Here is an 18,827-nt window from a genome sequence, read left to right as displayed (position 1 = left end):
TCCTGGACCGGGACACGAACCCGTGTGTCCTGCATCGGCAGGAGGACTCTCAACCACTGCGCCACCAGGGAAGCCCTGTCAGATCATTTTTCTCTGTGGTCCCAGATTCTTAATTTAGCTCTGTGCCCTGCATATTAAAATGTCCACATCATGGACAGCTTAGTCATAATAACCTTATGCAAGAAACACGTGTATAAGAAAAAGTACAATGAAAGAACAGACTAAGCAGCTCAAGAGGGCTTCCCTGGTGGTGCAGTGGTTGAGAATCTGCCTGCTAATGCAGGGGCACATGGGTTCGAGCCCTGGTCTGGGAAGATCCCACATGCCACAGAGCAACTAGGCCCGTGAGCCACAACTACTGAGCCTGCGCATCTGGAGCCTGTGCTCCGCAACAAGAGAGGCCATGACAGTGAGAGGCCCGCGCACTGCGATGAAGAGTGGCCCCTGCTTGCCACAACTAGAGAAAGCCCTTGCACAGAAACGAAGACCCAACACAGCCAAAAATACATAAATTAATTAATTAAAGTACCCTTAATTTAAAAAAAAAAAAGAAACTCAAGAAATACCTCCTTAGTGAAGTGGGAGAAAGAGAGGTTGTGAAGATGCAGGGTTTGTAGTAAGTACACACAGTATTTTTTCCCTATCTGGCCTATAGCTAGAATTTCATTGCTTATCTGAAACAGCACCTTAAAGAGGCATGTCTATCAAGGAGTTGCAGTAGATTTAGGGAAATCTTTGCTTATTGTAGAAACATAATTATAGAATAATAGTTTGGATTCAAATAAGACATTAATGTTTAAATTCAGCTATTCGTGATAAACATGTTTCTCATATATACATATATGTATGCATAAACACACATTTATGTGTATTTTTTAAATTATTATATATATTTTGTATATAATCAAAATGATATATTTTAAATATTTTTAATATTCAATTTTTAAAAATTTAAGGTATTTTATATATTAAAAAATATGTATATATTAAGAAAATTTAATAAACTTCACAAACACTGGCTATTTTCCTGGTAATAGTTTCCCCTTTACTTTATGAAATAAACCTTTAGAAAATATGTAGGCTAAGGTGATTAACCCTTGATAATAAAGAATATATTCTATAGTTCTTTGTTTCTACTGTAGTTTGCCTCAGACTGTCTTAAACTTTCATGTTCTTAGTAATCATTTATCAATAATATGGGGATTATATATTGGAAATTTTTAATTTAAAAATTATTGTGTTGAGGCTATTTCTAAAGTTGCAGGGATAGTTTTTCTGTCACCTTATTTCTACATCTATATTGTAAACTCGATGTGGGCAGAGACTATCCTGATTGCTTTCATGAATGGAATCATGCTTGATAAAGACATCTAGCAGCAGCCTGTGGAACAGATTTGAAGACAGAGAGACTCTAAGCAGAGAGATGAATTACTTAAAATTTACTCTTTGATCACCCTTTCCTTCAAACTCCCTACTGATTTGTTCCCCATTTGTTTTATATTCTTCTCTTTAATCTGTTTCCTTCATGAGCTGCTTGTTCTCCACTTACTCCTTAGGTATCATCATTTTGCAACATAGCAGTTATTATCTTCTGATACTTAGATAAATCGCTCATTTACTGTTTTTGATCCCCTTTGCAAGAAACTTGGCTTCATGGTTGCAGGGAATTTTATTCCTTCCTCCCTCCCTCTTCCCTTCCTCCCTTCCTTTCTTTCCCCCTCCCTGCCTTCCTTCCTCCCTCCCTCCCTTCCTTCCTCTATCTTTATCTCTATTTCTTTATTTATTTTAGATACGTTTCCACCACTTTGAGTCTAGCACATGATTGGAGCTCACTACGTTTTCATGAAATAAATGAACTCCCAAGACCTCTCTGTACTCTTCGACTCTTTATATGGTTGATCTTATCACTCCCAGAGTTTCAGCTACATCTATATGCAAATGGATATTAAGATACCTGGCTCCAGGCCAGATTTCTTCACCAAATTTGAGACTGTTAATCTCAATATGTATAAAACCATACCCATCACCTCTTCCCCAGAACTAGTTCTTCTCCACCAAAATGCCAAGTTAGACACTAGGAGTCACTCTTGACTTTTCCATCCTGTTCCTATCTTCAGTCAGCCAAACACCAAATCTTACTGATTCTACATCCAAAATATTTCTCAAATCTGTTTTTTTAAATCAAAATTCTATTTTAGTTCTCCTACACATTATCATAATTTATTGCCTAGGGTATTGTAACTGGTCCCCTTCCTCCAAATTCAAACTGTGTATAACTCCTAGGGTTATTTCTTTAAAATGTACTTTTCACATTGCCACTTTTCAGTCTAAAATACTTGATTACTTTTTCAAAATAAGTTAAAGCCCATTGTTTTTTAACAAGGCCCATGAGGCTTTCAACAATCTGGTCCATGACTCTTTTCCAACTACATTTCCTATCACTCTCTGCCTCAGACATCATTCATATTTCTCCATATAGAATGTTGTTTCTCACCTTTTGACTTTTATCAGCTTCTCTGAAGTACCCTTCGCCTTCCCCATTTACTCAGCTAACTCTTACACATTCTTTAAGACTCATCTCAGACAGATGCTCCTTCAGACCCTCTTATCTAAACTTTGGCTTGTTTTAAGTGTCATTCCTCAGTGCAGATATATAAAATACACTTTGTTGATATCTATAACCACAGTCTATAACCATATTAGTGTATAAATTTGTGTCCACTCTACTCCTAGACTGTGAAATCTTTGAGAATGGTGACTGTCTTATCAGCTTTGTAGTCCCAATACCTAGCATAGGGCCTAGCACTTGCTCAATATATATTGGTTTAATGAACAAATAAATAAGGGATTGGAGAAGTATCGTTGCCTAGGGTAACCCTTTATATTTTAAAAGATGTTCTTCCTATTAAGAGGCAGCATGGAACAACACCGAGCCTGGGAACCAGGAGTATTATATTTGGAAAAGAAAGAAAAGTAAATTAATTTCTCTGGGACTTAGTTTTCCCATTGATAAAGTGAGTATGCTGAAGATTACAATTGTATTCATCCTTCCAGGTTTAAAATTTCACTCACATCCCAGGGAAATTAGGCAGTGCCTGGGTACATTTTGGTTGTCACAACTAAGGGGATGCTACTGGCATCCAGTGGATAGAGGCCAGGGATGCTGCTAAATATCGTACAACCCACAGAACCAGCCCTCCCTCACCCCGCACCAAAAAAAAAAAAAAAAAAAGAAAGAAAGAAAAAAAAAAGAATTATCTGGTACCAAATGAGAAACTGCTTTATTTGCTTACTCTGCCTATGTTTTTTAAATCATTGACAGACATTATATTATATAGCTATTGTTTCTACTGCCTGTCTCTTCCACAAGAAGTTAATTAAGCTGTATGTGAAAAGACAGACATTCTGTTTGTTTTATTTGTTCAGTAATTAAATGAAGTGTTGAGTAAGTGAATAAATGATTGAATGGCAAGATATAACAATGCTTCTGAACTGTTCATTAAAAGTTATAACATAGATAATTTACCCATCTTTTATTTCTTGTTGACAGGACAGGAGAACTGGGAAACTTGATCGCTCCTTGTAATGCCAATTGTAACTGCCTGCGATCATATTATTATCCTATCTGTGGAGGAAATGGAATCCAATATTTTTCTCCCTGCTATGCAGGTTGTACAAATTCTGTTTCCAAAAGACATCCAAAGGTAACTTGGGTCTTTACCTTACTTTACCTTACTTCCTTTACCTTAATGAGGCAGTATGTTTATTTCTGATGCCCTTCCTTATCCCTCTAGTGGTGTTATGCTGTGCCTAGTCTTTCCTTCCTGGCCCACCTCCTCCATTCAGAAGCCAGGCATAAAGTTTCAGTCAAGTAAAATGAATAAGTTCGAGAGATCTGCTATACAACATTGTACCTGTGTCAACAATAATGCATCGTACACTTAAAATTTGTTGTGTTCTTACCTTAATTAAAAAAAAAAAAGGCCCCTGACCACTCCATATGAAAAAGATTCTTCTTCCTTTATACCTCACATTCAATTACTGTTGAAAAATCAATTTAGCAGCTCTTCACATACATCTTTATAACATCACTTCTGTTATAGAAGTGAAATATTATTTACCTTTTTACATTGTTTTATTTTTTCTCAACTATACTTTATGTTGCTGGAAGTCAGGGAACTTCTCTTATTCTTACTGAGTACAGTGTATATAATAAAAACACAGTAAATATTTGTTGCTTTTAATTGATACACCATGGACACATTAAAAATATATACAGATCACTAATCTGTTCTCAAATGCAAGTTTACTTTTAGCTGTGGATTAGAATGCATATCAGGACTTCCCTAGTGGTGCAGTGATTAAGAATCCGGCTGCCAATGCAGGGGACACGGGTTCTATCCGTGGTCCGGGAAGATCCCACATGCCGCGGAGCAACTAAGCCTGTGTGTCACAACTACTGAAGCCCATGTGCTCTAGAGCCCGCATGCCACAACTACTGAGCCCATGCACTGCAACTACTGAAGCCTGCGCACTCTAGGGCCCGTGCTCCACATATGAGAAGCCACCGCAATGAGAAGCACGTGCACTGCAATGAAGAGTAGCCCCCGCTTGCTGCAACTAGAGAAAGCCTGCGTGCAGCAACGAAGACCCAACACAGCCAAAAAATAAATAAAATTAAAAAAAAGAATGCATATCAGTTTACCTAAATATGATTTCTTTTTAATACAATTAAATGGTTTAAGAAAATCCAATAGAATTTTGTTGTACTACATCTACACTCTAAAGATTTTATCTTCGTTAAATTTAATAGCCTGGGAAGAAATAATATTCACATTACTAGTAGTACATAATAGGTAATATTATGCATTAATAGATAATGTGATAACTTTAAAAAGACCTGAGGGAAATATGTAATATAAGAGACTACAATGAATAAGGTATGTAAGAATTATATGACAAAACAGCACAATCTTGGATATTTGAAATATATATTAGTGAAATGGCATTCCTTTTCCTATATAAAGATAACTTTAAGATTGCAAGAAAAAAATTTTACATAAATAAATAGAAATCATTAATTGAAATAATCTGTAACAGTACTTTAGATTTCTTTTAGAACTAACACAGATGTCTGTATGTGTGTGTGTGGTTATACACATTTATATGTTCATATATATGCACATAAATATATGTCTGTACATATGTATACATATCTTTAATGATTTTGTGTGTAATAAATACATCAAACATTTATCTCAACAGAGATGTAGGATTTCATCTTTCTGCTAGGGGTAAACCAGAATGTGAGAAACAGTATACATTTTTTTTCATATTACCTAGCTTATAGACTTAAAAATAGTTGTCTAAGAACATTGAAAAACATGCCAGAAAAAATGTGGTGAATCATAGCAGACTTAATAGACTTGGTTGACGTGCAGTTTTAATCCTTGGAGTAAAACTAACTAAATAACTACCATAAAGTTCCTGTGAAAATTTAATGAACGATTACCATACCTTCAAACCAGCGGACATCTGGGGTTGCTTTAGTTTCAAAACAGGTTGAGAAAATTAGGTGTTTGTGTCAGTTATAAGGAATCAGATTCCACAAGTGAGCATAATACATATCATAGGTGAAGGTAAACTATTCCTTTGAGAGGGAGATAAGCAGGTAGCATTTTCCTGTATATAAAATATCATCAATCAATAAGTGCTATTGACTAACTCTAATTAGAAGATTATGACAAGGAATTAAATTAATGGAAAGGTTTTACTCACATAGCAAAATGTATAGACACAAATACCGTCCTGCACAAGGAAACCAAAATAAATGAATAAATAAGTAAATAAATAAAAAATCTAATACCCAGAGCACACTTGAAATGGTATTGGTTATTTTGACATGGTTAATTCGATATTTATATTTGTCACCAAATATTATCATCACCATTTTAAACAATAAATTGTCTTCTAGGGATTGTTTCAGAAAAGCAAGTTATTTTGACTTCCAAATTTTCTTTTTGACCTGGCTTTTTTATGTCCAACTAGTCCATGTAACAACTCATTTTTTCGCAGGATCTTTTTATGAAATATATCAGATAGGCAAAATGCATTGATAATAATGTAATAAATATCTATGCACATTTGTTCACAGAAATAGAATATATTTCCTACCAGTGATCTGAACTACAAAAACAGATGTTGACTAGCAGCTATCTATATTATAGGCAAATGTATACTTTTTTATGTAAGAGAGTTGTAAAGCTTCATTAAGATACAAAATACTGTTTTCAGTTTTCCTTCTTAAAAATTTTAAAGGCTACTTTATTTCATTACTTGACATATCGGATTGCTGAATATGTAATATTTCATTTTAGGAATGTCACTTGCATATTTGATTTTCCTGAATCAGTACCAGTGGTCTCTGGCCTTTGGGACAGTAAAAGCACCACTTCACTTTGACTTCTCTAGCTCTGCTCTGACTTTATTGAGGCCTTAAACATATAAAAAGATTTGTAGTAAGGATGGGCTTGAGATGTAAAAAGCCTTTAAAAAATGATTATGCCTAACTTTTCAAATACCTGAACTCTTTTCTTACAAAAGTAATACTTGTGATTTTTAAACATGTTACTTTCCAACATTTCATATTATTAATTTATATGTATACATATAGGTGCATATATATGTGTATATATATATTAAATAGTTAATATGTTAATAAAAAATAGCCTTCAGGATAACATAATAACTTCTAGTTTTTGATTATCATAAATATGTCATCTTAAGAAGGATCCAGTTTGCTTTTGGTAAAACAATTCAAAAAGTTCAGAAAATTATAGTAAAAAGGTTTAGTTGAAAGTAGTTTTTTTTTTCCCCAAACTCTTGTAATGTATTAGTTAATTTACTGTGGCAATTGTTAAAATTAGAGTGTTAGTTCTTTCAAACTAGCATAGATAGTGAGATTGTCACTATGCATGCTTTTCTTTGTGTCCTAATAATGGAAAAGAAGAAAATTAGGAAAACTATTTGAACAATTGTGATCTATTGAAAGCAGCCTAGAATGTGTGAGATCATCTAATTGTTATATTCTTGTCAATTTGTTTTATAAGACATGAATCAATAACAGGTTACAAGTTAAAATAATGGACACAAAAGTCAAATACAGATTATTCTGCTTTGTAACTATGGCCCCTTGTTTTCACTTGCTTGATTTCTTAAGGGTTATTACTGTTTCTTATCACTATTTGATGTGTATGAATTAAGACTGTGTAAGTGTTTGCCATGTCTAAAACTCACATAATTTGCAATGATAAAATATGTTTTGAAGATAATCACTTTTAGTATGTTTATGTCTAATATTTCCAGGTATATTATAACTGTTCATGTATTGAAAGAAAAACAGAAGTAACACCTACTCCATCAAGTTTTAGTTTTGAAGCTCAAGCTGGGAAGTGTTCAAGTCAATGTAAAAACTTGCCTGTATTCCTTGGCATTTTCTTTGCTGCAATTGTTTTTACTTTCATGGCTGGTACTCCTATAACTGTGTCTATCCTAAGGTATGTGTTATATTGTGAAATTTGCCATCCCTAAGCCAACATGTTGAATGAAAAAAAATGGACTTAGGGATTTATTTGGGGTTTATATTGACTGTTGATTCCAATACTAATTCAGCCCTTACAAGATCATTAGTTCTGTGGCATTGGGAATGCTACCTCATTGAACCCAAGATGTTTGAGGCTTTAACAAGATCATGGTTGTGAAAGTGTCTTAACATTGCCTACTTGGCATGTACTCGATGCTAGTTTCTCTGCTTCTTTCATGAGACTTCGGTTGTAAGCTGGAGTTACAATCATTTGCATTTGAGTATGATGGAAATAGCAGTGCATTCCACATGTGTCAGAATCAGAATGATGTGCATTCTGTCTTATACAGTAGGTGCTGTGATATTAAACCTTCCTGTAAACAGTAAAATATGCTGGCTGTCCCCTGGCTCTTCATTGTTTTGTGCTTTCATTGGCTCTTCTTCCTTCCACACCACTTTGTAAAAATATTTCCTATTTGCCCTTCCATAAGCTCATCAGCCTTTCGATATCTTTCCTAACAAACTAGCTTTTTCCGTCTTCAATTTTTGTTCCTTGATACTCACTGCTTTTTCACATACTTTTTGACAAACAGAAGCTTCAGAGATTTTGTCTAAAAACATTAAGTCTGTTAACATAACACCTATTACATCTATGTCACTTTCTACCTACATATATTTTTTTTAAAGACTACTTGATCTCTTCTATCTCCCATCTAACTCTCTTGTGTGCCAACATCATGTCTCATTCATCTCTAAGAGTTATTACTTAAAGAATTATTGTTGAATCAAATTGAGCATCAGAAATTGTTTTACACTACCTCAAATTTGTAACTGTAACTCACAGGTATGATTTCTGTCTCAAAGTTAATAAGAGAACAAGAATTATTTGCTTGCAGCTTAAGCCATATGACTTGTAACTTATGGGATAGTCGAATAGAAGTCTTGTTAATGAATGTCCTTTCTTCTTTACATTTGCTAAAATTCATACATATTCAATACATTTGTTAAAACTCATTTGACTCCTTTTTGGTATTATTTGCAGTATTTTAGTTGAGATAATATTTTTCTTCTCTTATAATTCCAGAAAGGTTGAACTGTATGTAAGCTGTTATGAATAATTTGTTTATTTCATGTGTATAGTATTTGCTTTAATCTAGAAATGCTAAGCTGTTACAAAAATGAATTTGCTCAAAGAGTAAATACACTATACTACCATTTTTTGTCTTATATGCATTTAATATATCCAGGTGTGTTAATCAAAAGCAGCGGTCTCTAGCATTGGGAATACAGTGTGTGTTGCTTCGATTATTAGGTATGCCATTTTTCTTAATGCATTGGTAACTGTTAGTTATTTTTATTCATTACTGTTATTGATTTATTCACTTACAGTATGTGCCAAGAAAGCAATTAGTTTAACTGCAGTTCAACTGCAATTAGTTTCTGCAATTGTCATTGAACAGAGCTGTTTTTCACTATTTAAGATGTAGTATTATTTATATATCACATAGGAAAATAATGACTTTACTTTTCACCTACCTGATTGGTTAACTGTTGTTTCCAATTCTGTTGCAAATATAATCCTAAAGAGTATATTATATTTATTTAAAATATAACATATTATCATCAACACATTTCTAATAGAGCAAGTAAAAGATAATTTTTTTTATTCATATAAAACCCATCACCAACATAAATTATGATAAAATCTTATTTATAACTATTGTAATTCCTTTTCCTCTCTTTATTTAACTCCATTTAGGACATAATTATGTTACATTAGCATTGAAAAATGATGAATTTATATGTTTCAATAAAAACTGTGCTGTGAATATTGTATCTAGTTAAGAATTGATGGAAGAAATAATTTATGCCAGAAAATTTTTAAGGTTCCAGATGTAGGAAGAATAATAAGGCAGAAACATGTCTTACACGTAATTATATGTGTGTATAATTTTACGTATAATATTATACCCATAATATTAAGATTATTTATAAAAATAAAAAGCAGGAAACATTAAGAGATCCCCTAGACCAACTTTTCAGTTTTTTAGATGAGTAAATTAAGGACCTGAGAGATTCAGGGATTTGCCCATAGTTGCACAATTAATGGTGAACTAGGCATGTTAGTGTGAATGTTTGTGTGCATGTACATATGTACATTCCCATGCACATTTATGTCACCGTATGTATGTATATATATATATAAATATGTATACTCACACACCCACATTAGTTTACATGCACATGCACACACACCCGCACACACACGTGTAATATATATGCTGTAGTTTAGGAGACTTATTCTGTGCATCAATAATTTATTTTTTTTTAAAGTATAATAGCTAATTTCAAAGACATTTATTAAATTAGAAAAGCAGTGAATTAGAATATTTACTTAACTAAATATTAACCCAATACATGACAGATGTTTATTAAAATAATTTCTTGAATTGATTAGAAATATATAATATGTATAATTATTTTAGAATGTTTTATCTGCGTTTCTTTATATTCCTATTACTTGTACATGAACTGATTGATTTGCATATGGGCAGATTAATACCTATATTTATATAAAATATATACATAATCATATATAAAAAATTTGTAATTATAAACTATAATCTTCACATGTAATTCTTCTAGGCACAATACCTGGGCCTATTATATTTGGCATCACAATAGACAGCACATGTATTCTCTGGGATATCAACGAATGTGGAATTAAAGGAGCTTGCTGGATTTATAATAACATCAAGATGGCCTATATGCTAGTGGCCATAAGTAAGTGTGACTTTTTGATATCTTTAGAATAAATGGATTATGTCAAGAGAAAAAAATCTTATTGTTACTTACTTAGGTTTTGAAATGTTCAGTCCATGCTTTTGGATTATCCTATAGTCCTGAAGCCGAGATCATTTATCATAGCATATTATAAAAGTCTTACCTGGAGTCCGCGAGGCTCAGTCTAAAATAGAAGAGAGTAACATTTTAGATTTCATCATATCACATATCATATAATTTTCTTTTAACAACTTCTCTCAAACTTTTTTTGGAAAGTATAACAAAAAGCTAAAAGAGAATTCTAAGAAACTGAAACGATTGTCATTTAGGCACCTGGGCTTTGGAAAGCACACAGAGCTGAGGTAGGGAAGTATTTTCTGGCTCTAAGGCAAGTTGTAAAAAACCTTTTTATGGTTTACAAGGTTAGCCATGATGTTTAACCCTTTTTGCCTTTGGTAGTCTGTCTTCCATAGTCTTGGTTAAGCAATCAATGAAAATTAAGAATAAGGAAATAGATCAATACATCTAGTTTGAAAGAGTATGATAAAATTTAAAATTTAAAAAAACAACCTAAGAAATTAGAGTATTTAAAAATAGAGAAATTCTAGATATAAATACACACACATACAGAGTTGACCCTTGAACAACATGGGTTTGAACTGCTCGGGTCAATTTATAAGCAGATCTTTTTCAATAAATATGTACTACAGTACAGCACAGTCTTCAGGTTGGTTGAATCCACCATCTGGAACCGCAAATACAGAGGGCAGTCTGTAAAGTTATATGAGGATTTTTGACTGCATGGGTTGCCGGTGCCCCTAACCCCTGAGTTGTTCAAGAGTCAACTGTGTGTGTGTGTGTGTGTGTGTGTGTGTGTGTGTGTGTGTGTGTGTGTATTTAAAATAATGTGTGATTTTCATTGTGATTGTGGTGTGATTATTTTCGCACATGTATCAAGATAGCTTGTTTCTCCTACATGTGTTTAAATCCATAGTATGCTGTCTGAATTTATAATGACAGAATAATAAATTATCCATTGAAGAAATAAATATATAAATCTAGCAAAATAATGAGAAGATAAATATTGACTAGAATAGGCAAAATTAATCTTCCCATCACTTTTACCTGTTAAAAAACATTTTTATTCAGTGTATTTTTATGCTTAAAAATTTATTTAATTGGTTATGTTTGTACTTTTTGTCCAAAAAATATAGATAACGAATTGTTCCTTTACCTACTCTGTAGTGAATATGAGACTTTTTTTCCCCAAAACATATATACCTTTAAATATTCCAAGAACATTGTAACAGTAGTACCTATGTAATTGTTCTTCTTATAAATCTAGAAATGCTTAGCACAGTGAGTATTCCTGTTTTTCAAATACACAGTTTGAGTAAAATATTAATGATTAACACAAATTAGCTACTGCAAAAACCTTATTGTGAGGTCATTTAATTTATTTGGCTGGCACTTTGATGCTTGTACTGTGACCAGAACTAGTTTTTCTTCAAATAACTGAGCTTAAAATCAGAGTTCTTTGAAGACAAATTGAAGCCTGTGAAGAGCATTGAATGTTATATATTCCCATAGAGGCTTTCTTTTAAGAACTCCAAAGACTTTTTTATTTTTAGAATTACTTTTCATCATGGACATGAAAATGTTGCAACTTATTACTCAGGTTCAATGATGTCGTAAGCTATTTTTCCTTGGTTAAGAATGTATTATTGTAACCAAAAATAGAATAATTATTGTACATTTTCATTGTTTAGAAAGAAAATAAGGACTAGTTCATTGAACTATGGACAGATGTTCTATTGAAGAATAGCAACTTTCTCACTAAAGTTTTAAAAATTTAAAACATAAAACTAATTGCTTATATACTTCTCTTTAAGTAGTGAGTTTCTACTCATGAAGAATTTTTCAATGAGAATTAATTTTTGTAATAATTAAAGGCCCAAATGCATGATTAATATTTGTTTCTATATTTAGGTGTTACTTGTAAAATTACCACCATTTTCTTCAATGGGCTTGCAGTCTTTTTGTATAAACCGCCACCATTAGGCACGGATGTGCCATATCAAAATCAGGATTCAGTTGTGACTGCGGTTTCATTAGAATGTGATCTCAGCAAAGCAGGAAATGATGGGTAAAACAGCAAAAAAGAAGATTGAAAATTGGCCTCCATCTGTAAGAATACACATTGTCACTGCAGCATTAACTATACAATATGGACAATCATATTTTAAAAATTGATATTTTATAATTAAATGTGTTTTCTGTATATGTATGGACTCTTAATTTGGTTTTGTTTTAATATAAGAAACAGACCTGTGCCTTCAAGGCCCATCAGAAGCCTCAAAACACACACACACACACACACACACACACACACACACACACACACACACACACACATATACACACAGAGATACATCTAGGTACGAAATCCCCAACTAATAAACTATACTAGAAACATAAAACCAATGATTAGTTAAAAGTTTACATTTTAAAAACAAAGTGATGTTTCTATCCCTCTTACAACTTGTCTTATCTTAATTATCATTGCCAATAGTTTGGGCTTTTTTAGAAAATTTATGGTGTAAAAATTTAGATTCATCAAGTTTATGTTCGAAGTTTCAAGAACTGTTATTGAAAGACCATGAATTTAAAACCATCTAAATAATATTATTTGATTTTAAATATACATATACTAATCTGTCCTGGATTTATTACAGAAAGTTACTGAACTATTAGAATATCGGTTAATTACCTTCTTTGTGTCCCAGTACATAGTGAATTCAGAAATATTAGCATTGTATGCACATATCTTCACTTTAACTCAAGAATTCCAGAAAGTGATTTGTTGATATTGCTGATTTTTAACACTTACCTCTTATTACTCTATGATAGTTTTATTCAATAACATGTCTTCCAGAGGGATGTGCCAGCTTCAGTAAAGAAAAGTGCCAATTAGACAGGAAAAGATCTCTTTTTTTTTAATGGCTTACATGCATTTTATTGATATTCTTTGAAAAGATTTCTTAATGAACTACTGATCAATGTTTGTATACTCAGTACTTTAACTTTTCTCATTTTCAAAACTGATCACCTTTAACTTTTCTCATTTTAAAAACTGATCACCTAGTACATTCCTTATAGCACTTCAGTAGTGCTTTGCTCATAGTAGGCACGTATTATTGTTGTTTGATTAAAACATTGAACTCTACTCTTTAACTGATCCACTTATTTAAAGATTAAGTATTTCACATATATGATAACATTATAATTCCATTTTTTCAGATCAGACTTAGGCCAACTTTGTCTACTCAGAATGTGGAGGAGATAGATCAGTGAACATCAATAAAAATAACTGCTACCTGGTCAAGAATTTTACTGATTAAGAGAAGTACTGAAGTTCATACCCATTTGAAATTTCATAAAATATGGCTACTAATTTAATAAGATTCATTATCAGCTTTTTCCTAGGTTAGCTTTTTACAAGTAGTGTTTTATATACACTGTGATCAGAATAACAAAAAGAGTAAAGGCCTGATAGGAGACCAGGATCAGAAGCATTAGTACTTCACAGAGTTTAGGAGATTATGTTTGGTGGTAATTAGTGGCCAGTGATGATTCAAGAAATGAGTAGCATTTATAAATTGAAATGCAAGAAGGAATGCATTAGAGTTAGGCAAGCAAGCACACTTGAATATTAGAGAATTATAGGAGCAGTGGGTCAGGAATCAGAGGGACAGACCTACTTAAACCAGGAACATATAAACACCAGAGATTGAAGCCAGATGGGTGGTCAAAAACCCAGGTATTTGAGAAGCAGGAAATTCATAACAACCAAAGAGACAGTTCAAGGTAGGCAGGGGAGCAAACACGTGATACCTCAATTCAGAAGCAGTCTCCCTCCCACCCAGACGGACACATTTTAAATTCCTCTTCGAGCCAAGGCTAAAAGGAGATTTTAGGCTTTCTATATCCTATACGTAGAAGTAGGGAATTGAAACATTTTCTAGCTGTAAAATAATGACAAATCCTCAGGAACTCATTATTAGAGATGTGAAACAACAGAAAGAGAGGAAACAATAATTATAAAACATATTAGTCTAAAGCCACTTAATTTAGAGAAAAGAAAAAAAATCACCCCACTCATAGTTCGATGAATAAGTCACTAAATAATTGGCATTCATAATGATTTTTAGTTATCAAGGCTTTCACTGTATTCAGCATATGCAATTTTAAAGATGATAAACATTTTTACAAAGCTTTAAATGAAAATGATTAAAGTGAAAATAATTTTGGCACTTGAAAGAAGTCAGACTTTTATTTATAACATACATATTTACAAAGAACACCTTCTCTTATGATAGGGCAGTATAGACACTACTGTAATTTATAAACATTGTTTATACTTTTGGATTTACCTAGATTATATGAGTTGGTATTATGCTACTCTTAGAACATAATTTTTCATAATATGTATTTTTCACAGTTTATAATGATTTTTAAGTAAGTCTGAATCTGTAAGTTGACTATGGTGATTTTTGTACATAATTGGATATATGTCTTAAAATTTAACATTTGGATTTTCTTAATTGTAGGAAATACAAATGTAAAACTCTTATACATGGAAATAACTGTATATAATTGTTTAGCTATGTAAAGTGACAGAAAATACAAGTAAAATTTTGGCTCTTATTTTTTTCAAGATTTTCTTTATTATAAATAATTATGTAAAAAAATATATTTTTAAAATATCAAAATGTTTGTATTAGTTTGTTTTAAGTGTTTAACCTTATTAAATGTCACAGATTTTGAAATATGATTTGCCTCTGTTTATGTATACACATACATTTGATGGCTGGGAGAGGGAAAATCAGTGTACTTTTGAAGTCGGTGAATGTAATTTAATTAATCCAGTGATTTCTGCTATCCCAATGGATGTATTTAATTCAATATAAGCCATTCCTTATGAAATATAGTCTAAAATTCTTTCATATAACATTTTCCATGTAAGACAGATGAATATATAGGATTTATATGAGTAGGATATGTGTTACAGATGGTTTATTGTGAAGTATCTGACACCGAAAGTAATATGTCTTGGAAAGGTTATATTTAATTCATCTTGGGTTATCAAAATTCTCCGTACAATATCTTTAAAGAAATCAAATTGGACATTAATTTGAGATGTAATATCTTTTCCCCTCACTATAGCACATTCAGGTTCCTTTAGCCTTTTTTGTATGTACCCCAAACAATAAACATATGTTACATGTGAGTGATGAAAAATAACTAAGAAATCAAAAACAGATCTGGTAAATTGGATCAAAACATTTTAGAATTTTAACTAAAATGAATATAGCTTATAAAGATTATCAAGAATTGACATTCTAGTTTTTTCTTTTTAGATTTAACTTGTCTATTTTTAAAATTTTATTTTGTAATATTTTAGACTCTTAAAAAGTTGTAAAAATAATACAATTCCCCTATAAGCTTTACTCAGCTTCCCCTAATATTGACATTTTACATATCCATAGAACAATGACCTAAACCAGGAAATCAGTTAATACCACATCTGCAAAAGGGCGTGGCAGAACTATTTACTATGATGGTAGTTTTATTTTTGAATTGTTGAACTATGCACATTAAAATGGTACATTTTGCCATATGTAAATTATGCCCCCAAAGAGTTGATTTGCAAAGAAGAAATGATATTAGAAACAATGTTAAAAAAACAACTATTGCTGGGTGTTTCGAAGTCAAATGAGAAAGCCTAAGAGAATCACGCTAGTGATGAGGGTATTTCTAAGAAAGGAGGCTGGTATCTCCTCCTTACTTGGATGTTTGCTGAGTTCAGTCGCTCCCGTCAGAATGGAGTATGTACCCCAACATGTTAAGGCAGGACAGGAACACAGAACTGGGTTCCTGGCTTAAGCTGAGGGATCACAATGCAAAGAGAGGAAGCCTCAGAGGGTTAGATGCACTCATAACATCTGAAAATGAGAATTTCCCATGTGCCATGAGATCATGAGATGCCATGAAATGTGACATTCTCGAGCAGCCCTGATGGGACTCTGTCCAAAAGAGCTGCCTGCTATGAGGGCCTACTACAGGAAGAAAGTAAGGTGGGTAGGTCTGTAAGAAATCAACTCAAGGGAGCGTCAGCCTGCCTGGGAATTGATAATTTCAGATGTCAGTATTGACCCACAATTGCACCCCATTGTTAAACCAGCTTTTATAGACTTGCCATAATGGAGGGCATGGAGGTCAGCCAGGGCTAGTCAAGAGAAAATTATGTAGGTCCTGGTGGTGTCAGGTTTTCGCCTCTCTTCCTCTATTCCTTCCACCCCTTCCTCAGTGCACAAGAATACAGAAGATGAAAAGTCAAGATCTCCCTTGACTTACAACAGGGTTATGTCCTGATAAACCCACTGTAAGTTGAAAGTATTGTAAGTCAAAAATATGTTTAATACACCTATCTATCAAACATCATGACTTAGCCTATCTTAAAGGCACTCAGAACACATATTAGCCTACAGTTGGGCAACATCCTGTACACGAAGCCTATTTTATAATAAAGTGTTGATTTTATTGAATTCTGAATTCCACAAAGTGAAAACAGAATGGTTGTATGAGTACAGAATGGTTGTATCGTTTACCTCAGTGACCACGTGACTGGGAGCTGTGGCGGCTGCTGCCCACGTGGCAGCAGAGTATCTACAACATATCGCTGGCCTGGGAGAAGATCAAAATTCAAAAGTCGAAGTACAATTTCTACTGAATTACTATCACTTTCCCACCATCCTGATCTCAGAGAGACGGCAGTGAGTGGTCCTGAAAAGAGATCTTAGTTCCCTGCCCAGGAATTGAACCTGGGTAGCCTGGATGAAAACCAGGAATCCTAGTCACTAGACCACCAGGGGCTGGAGGCTAGAAGCAAAGTGGCCCTGGCTCTTTCCCCTATTTGAAAGCAAGAATGTTTCAAGGAGGCAAAAACTGTAAAAACAGGTACAAAGTTTATTATTAAAGACACAGCACAATGTATGGGAGAGCACACAGAGAAACAGTTTAGGACTGAAGCTAGGCAGAGATACACACCCGGAGAGAAAGGGTGTGGGCGTCTTCTCTACTGAGGAGGAGCTCAGTAAGTCAGAAACTAGGCAGAGATACACACGCGGAGAGGAGCGTGGGCGTCTTAAATGAGGAGCGCAGGAAAGAGGTGATTTAAATCACTTACATAGGACAGTCCTTCCGGGTCTTTGTTTACTTTGGCCAATTGTTTCTTTTTTCCCACATGTGACCTGTTCTAGGATCCTCCCCAACATGCATGCGCAAATTTTTGCTAAGATGGATCCCACCACAGAGGCCTGTGGGTGCGTATCCACACTTATTATGGGGTGGCGGCCCCTCCCTTTTTGACCCCCAGGGAGCCTTCCTGCGCATGTGCAGACAGGGAAGTTTTCCTTGACCTCAGGAGTGGTCATCTTATCTCTTTACTTGAGCAGAGCTCAGCTTCTGCGACTAGCTTTGTCTTGGAGTGTCTGGGTGAGAACAAAGCTTCAGTTTTACTCCACCTGACAGGCACCAGCTGTCCAGCCCAGGGGCCCATCTATCTCCTACCTCAGTCCTAAAGTTGAAAAAACGGTAAGTGGAACCATCGTAAGTTGGGACCCGTCTGTAGTGAGGAATTTAACCTACTGCTCTTATTAGGATTCTTTTCCACAAGTCAGTTCTAATTCGAGGGCCAGAGAGAAATGGAACCTTTCTGATACCTAAAAATGGCCACATAGCTATGGAATCTATCCAAGAATGTTTTCAAGGGGTAGAGCTAGCAGATCCTGCAGAATGTACTTGAAGGTAACAATGGGATTAAAATGTTTTTCATGAGTTTCACCTTTTTGAATTACTGTACTATTTTTGTATCCTTTTACTTATTCAAAGGAAATAAACATTATGGGTTTAGTATATTTCTTCCTCTCTAACCTGTGAAAATATTTATTTCTTAACTTTTTGAAATTCATTAACTAGTGTTTGGATTGAGTTGTTGGCTAAGATGACTATAATTGAAGTCACCTGTGGAACTTTAAAACAATGTTCAAGCCCCATCCAGGACCAATTAAATTCGTTAAAAATTTCCTAGGTGATTGTTAAAGTGAAATCAGGGCTGGAAACTTCTGAATATGAACTAACACATTGAGGAAGATGGGGGAAGAGCATGAATCGCATTTTGTGGTCAGTGATTTAATTATGTTTTCTTATTTCTAATTTTGGTCTCTAAGAAAATACAAGTTTGGTTTGAAAGTAAAGGAGAAAGAAGAAATAATTGGGTAATTTTGCTGCTGGGGCTTTCTTCTCAAAACACAGAAGCAGGGACTTCCCTGGTGGCACAGTGGTTGAGGGTCCGCCTGCCGATGCAGGGGACCACGGGTTCGTGCCCTGGTCCGGGAAG

At 33.9% G+C, this 18,827-nt stretch overlaps 1 protein-coding gene across 2 annotated transcripts in view; it reads left to right on the top strand.

Annotated features, from left to right (window-relative positions):
* Nucleotides 1–12,649, top strand: part of SLCO4C1 (solute carrier organic anion transporter family member 4C1) — a 60,268-nt gene extending 47,619 nt beyond the window's left edge. For both annotated transcript variants that reach the window (XM_024739704.1, XM_024739703.1), the window contains 5 exons: nt 3,551–3,704; nt 7,366–7,556; nt 8,830–8,894; nt 10,229–10,366; nt 12,356–12,649. In XM_024739704.1, coding sequence (XP_024595472.1) covers nt 3,551–3,704; nt 7,366–7,556; nt 8,830–8,894; nt 10,229–10,366; nt 12,356–12,516 — 709 coding nt within the window. In that variant the 3' untranslated portion in view covers nt 12,517–12,649. The remainder of the gene's footprint in view (nt 1–3,550; nt 3,705–7,365; nt 7,557–8,829; nt 8,895–10,228; nt 10,367–12,355) is intronic.
* The last annotated feature ends 6,178 nt before the right edge of the window (nt 12,650–18,827 follow it).

This window comes from Neophocaena asiaeorientalis, unplaced genomic scaffold (assembly GCF_003031525.2).
Source record: "Neophocaena asiaeorientalis asiaeorientalis breed wild unplaced genomic scaffold, Neophocaena_asiaeorientalis_V1.1 scaffold146, whole genome shotgun sequence".
Lineage (NCBI taxonomy): Eukaryota > Metazoa > Chordata > Mammalia > Artiodactyla > Phocoenidae > Neophocaena > Neophocaena asiaeorientalis.
Note: the sequence above shows the minus strand (reverse complement) of the source record. Positions and strands in the feature narration are given on the sequence as shown.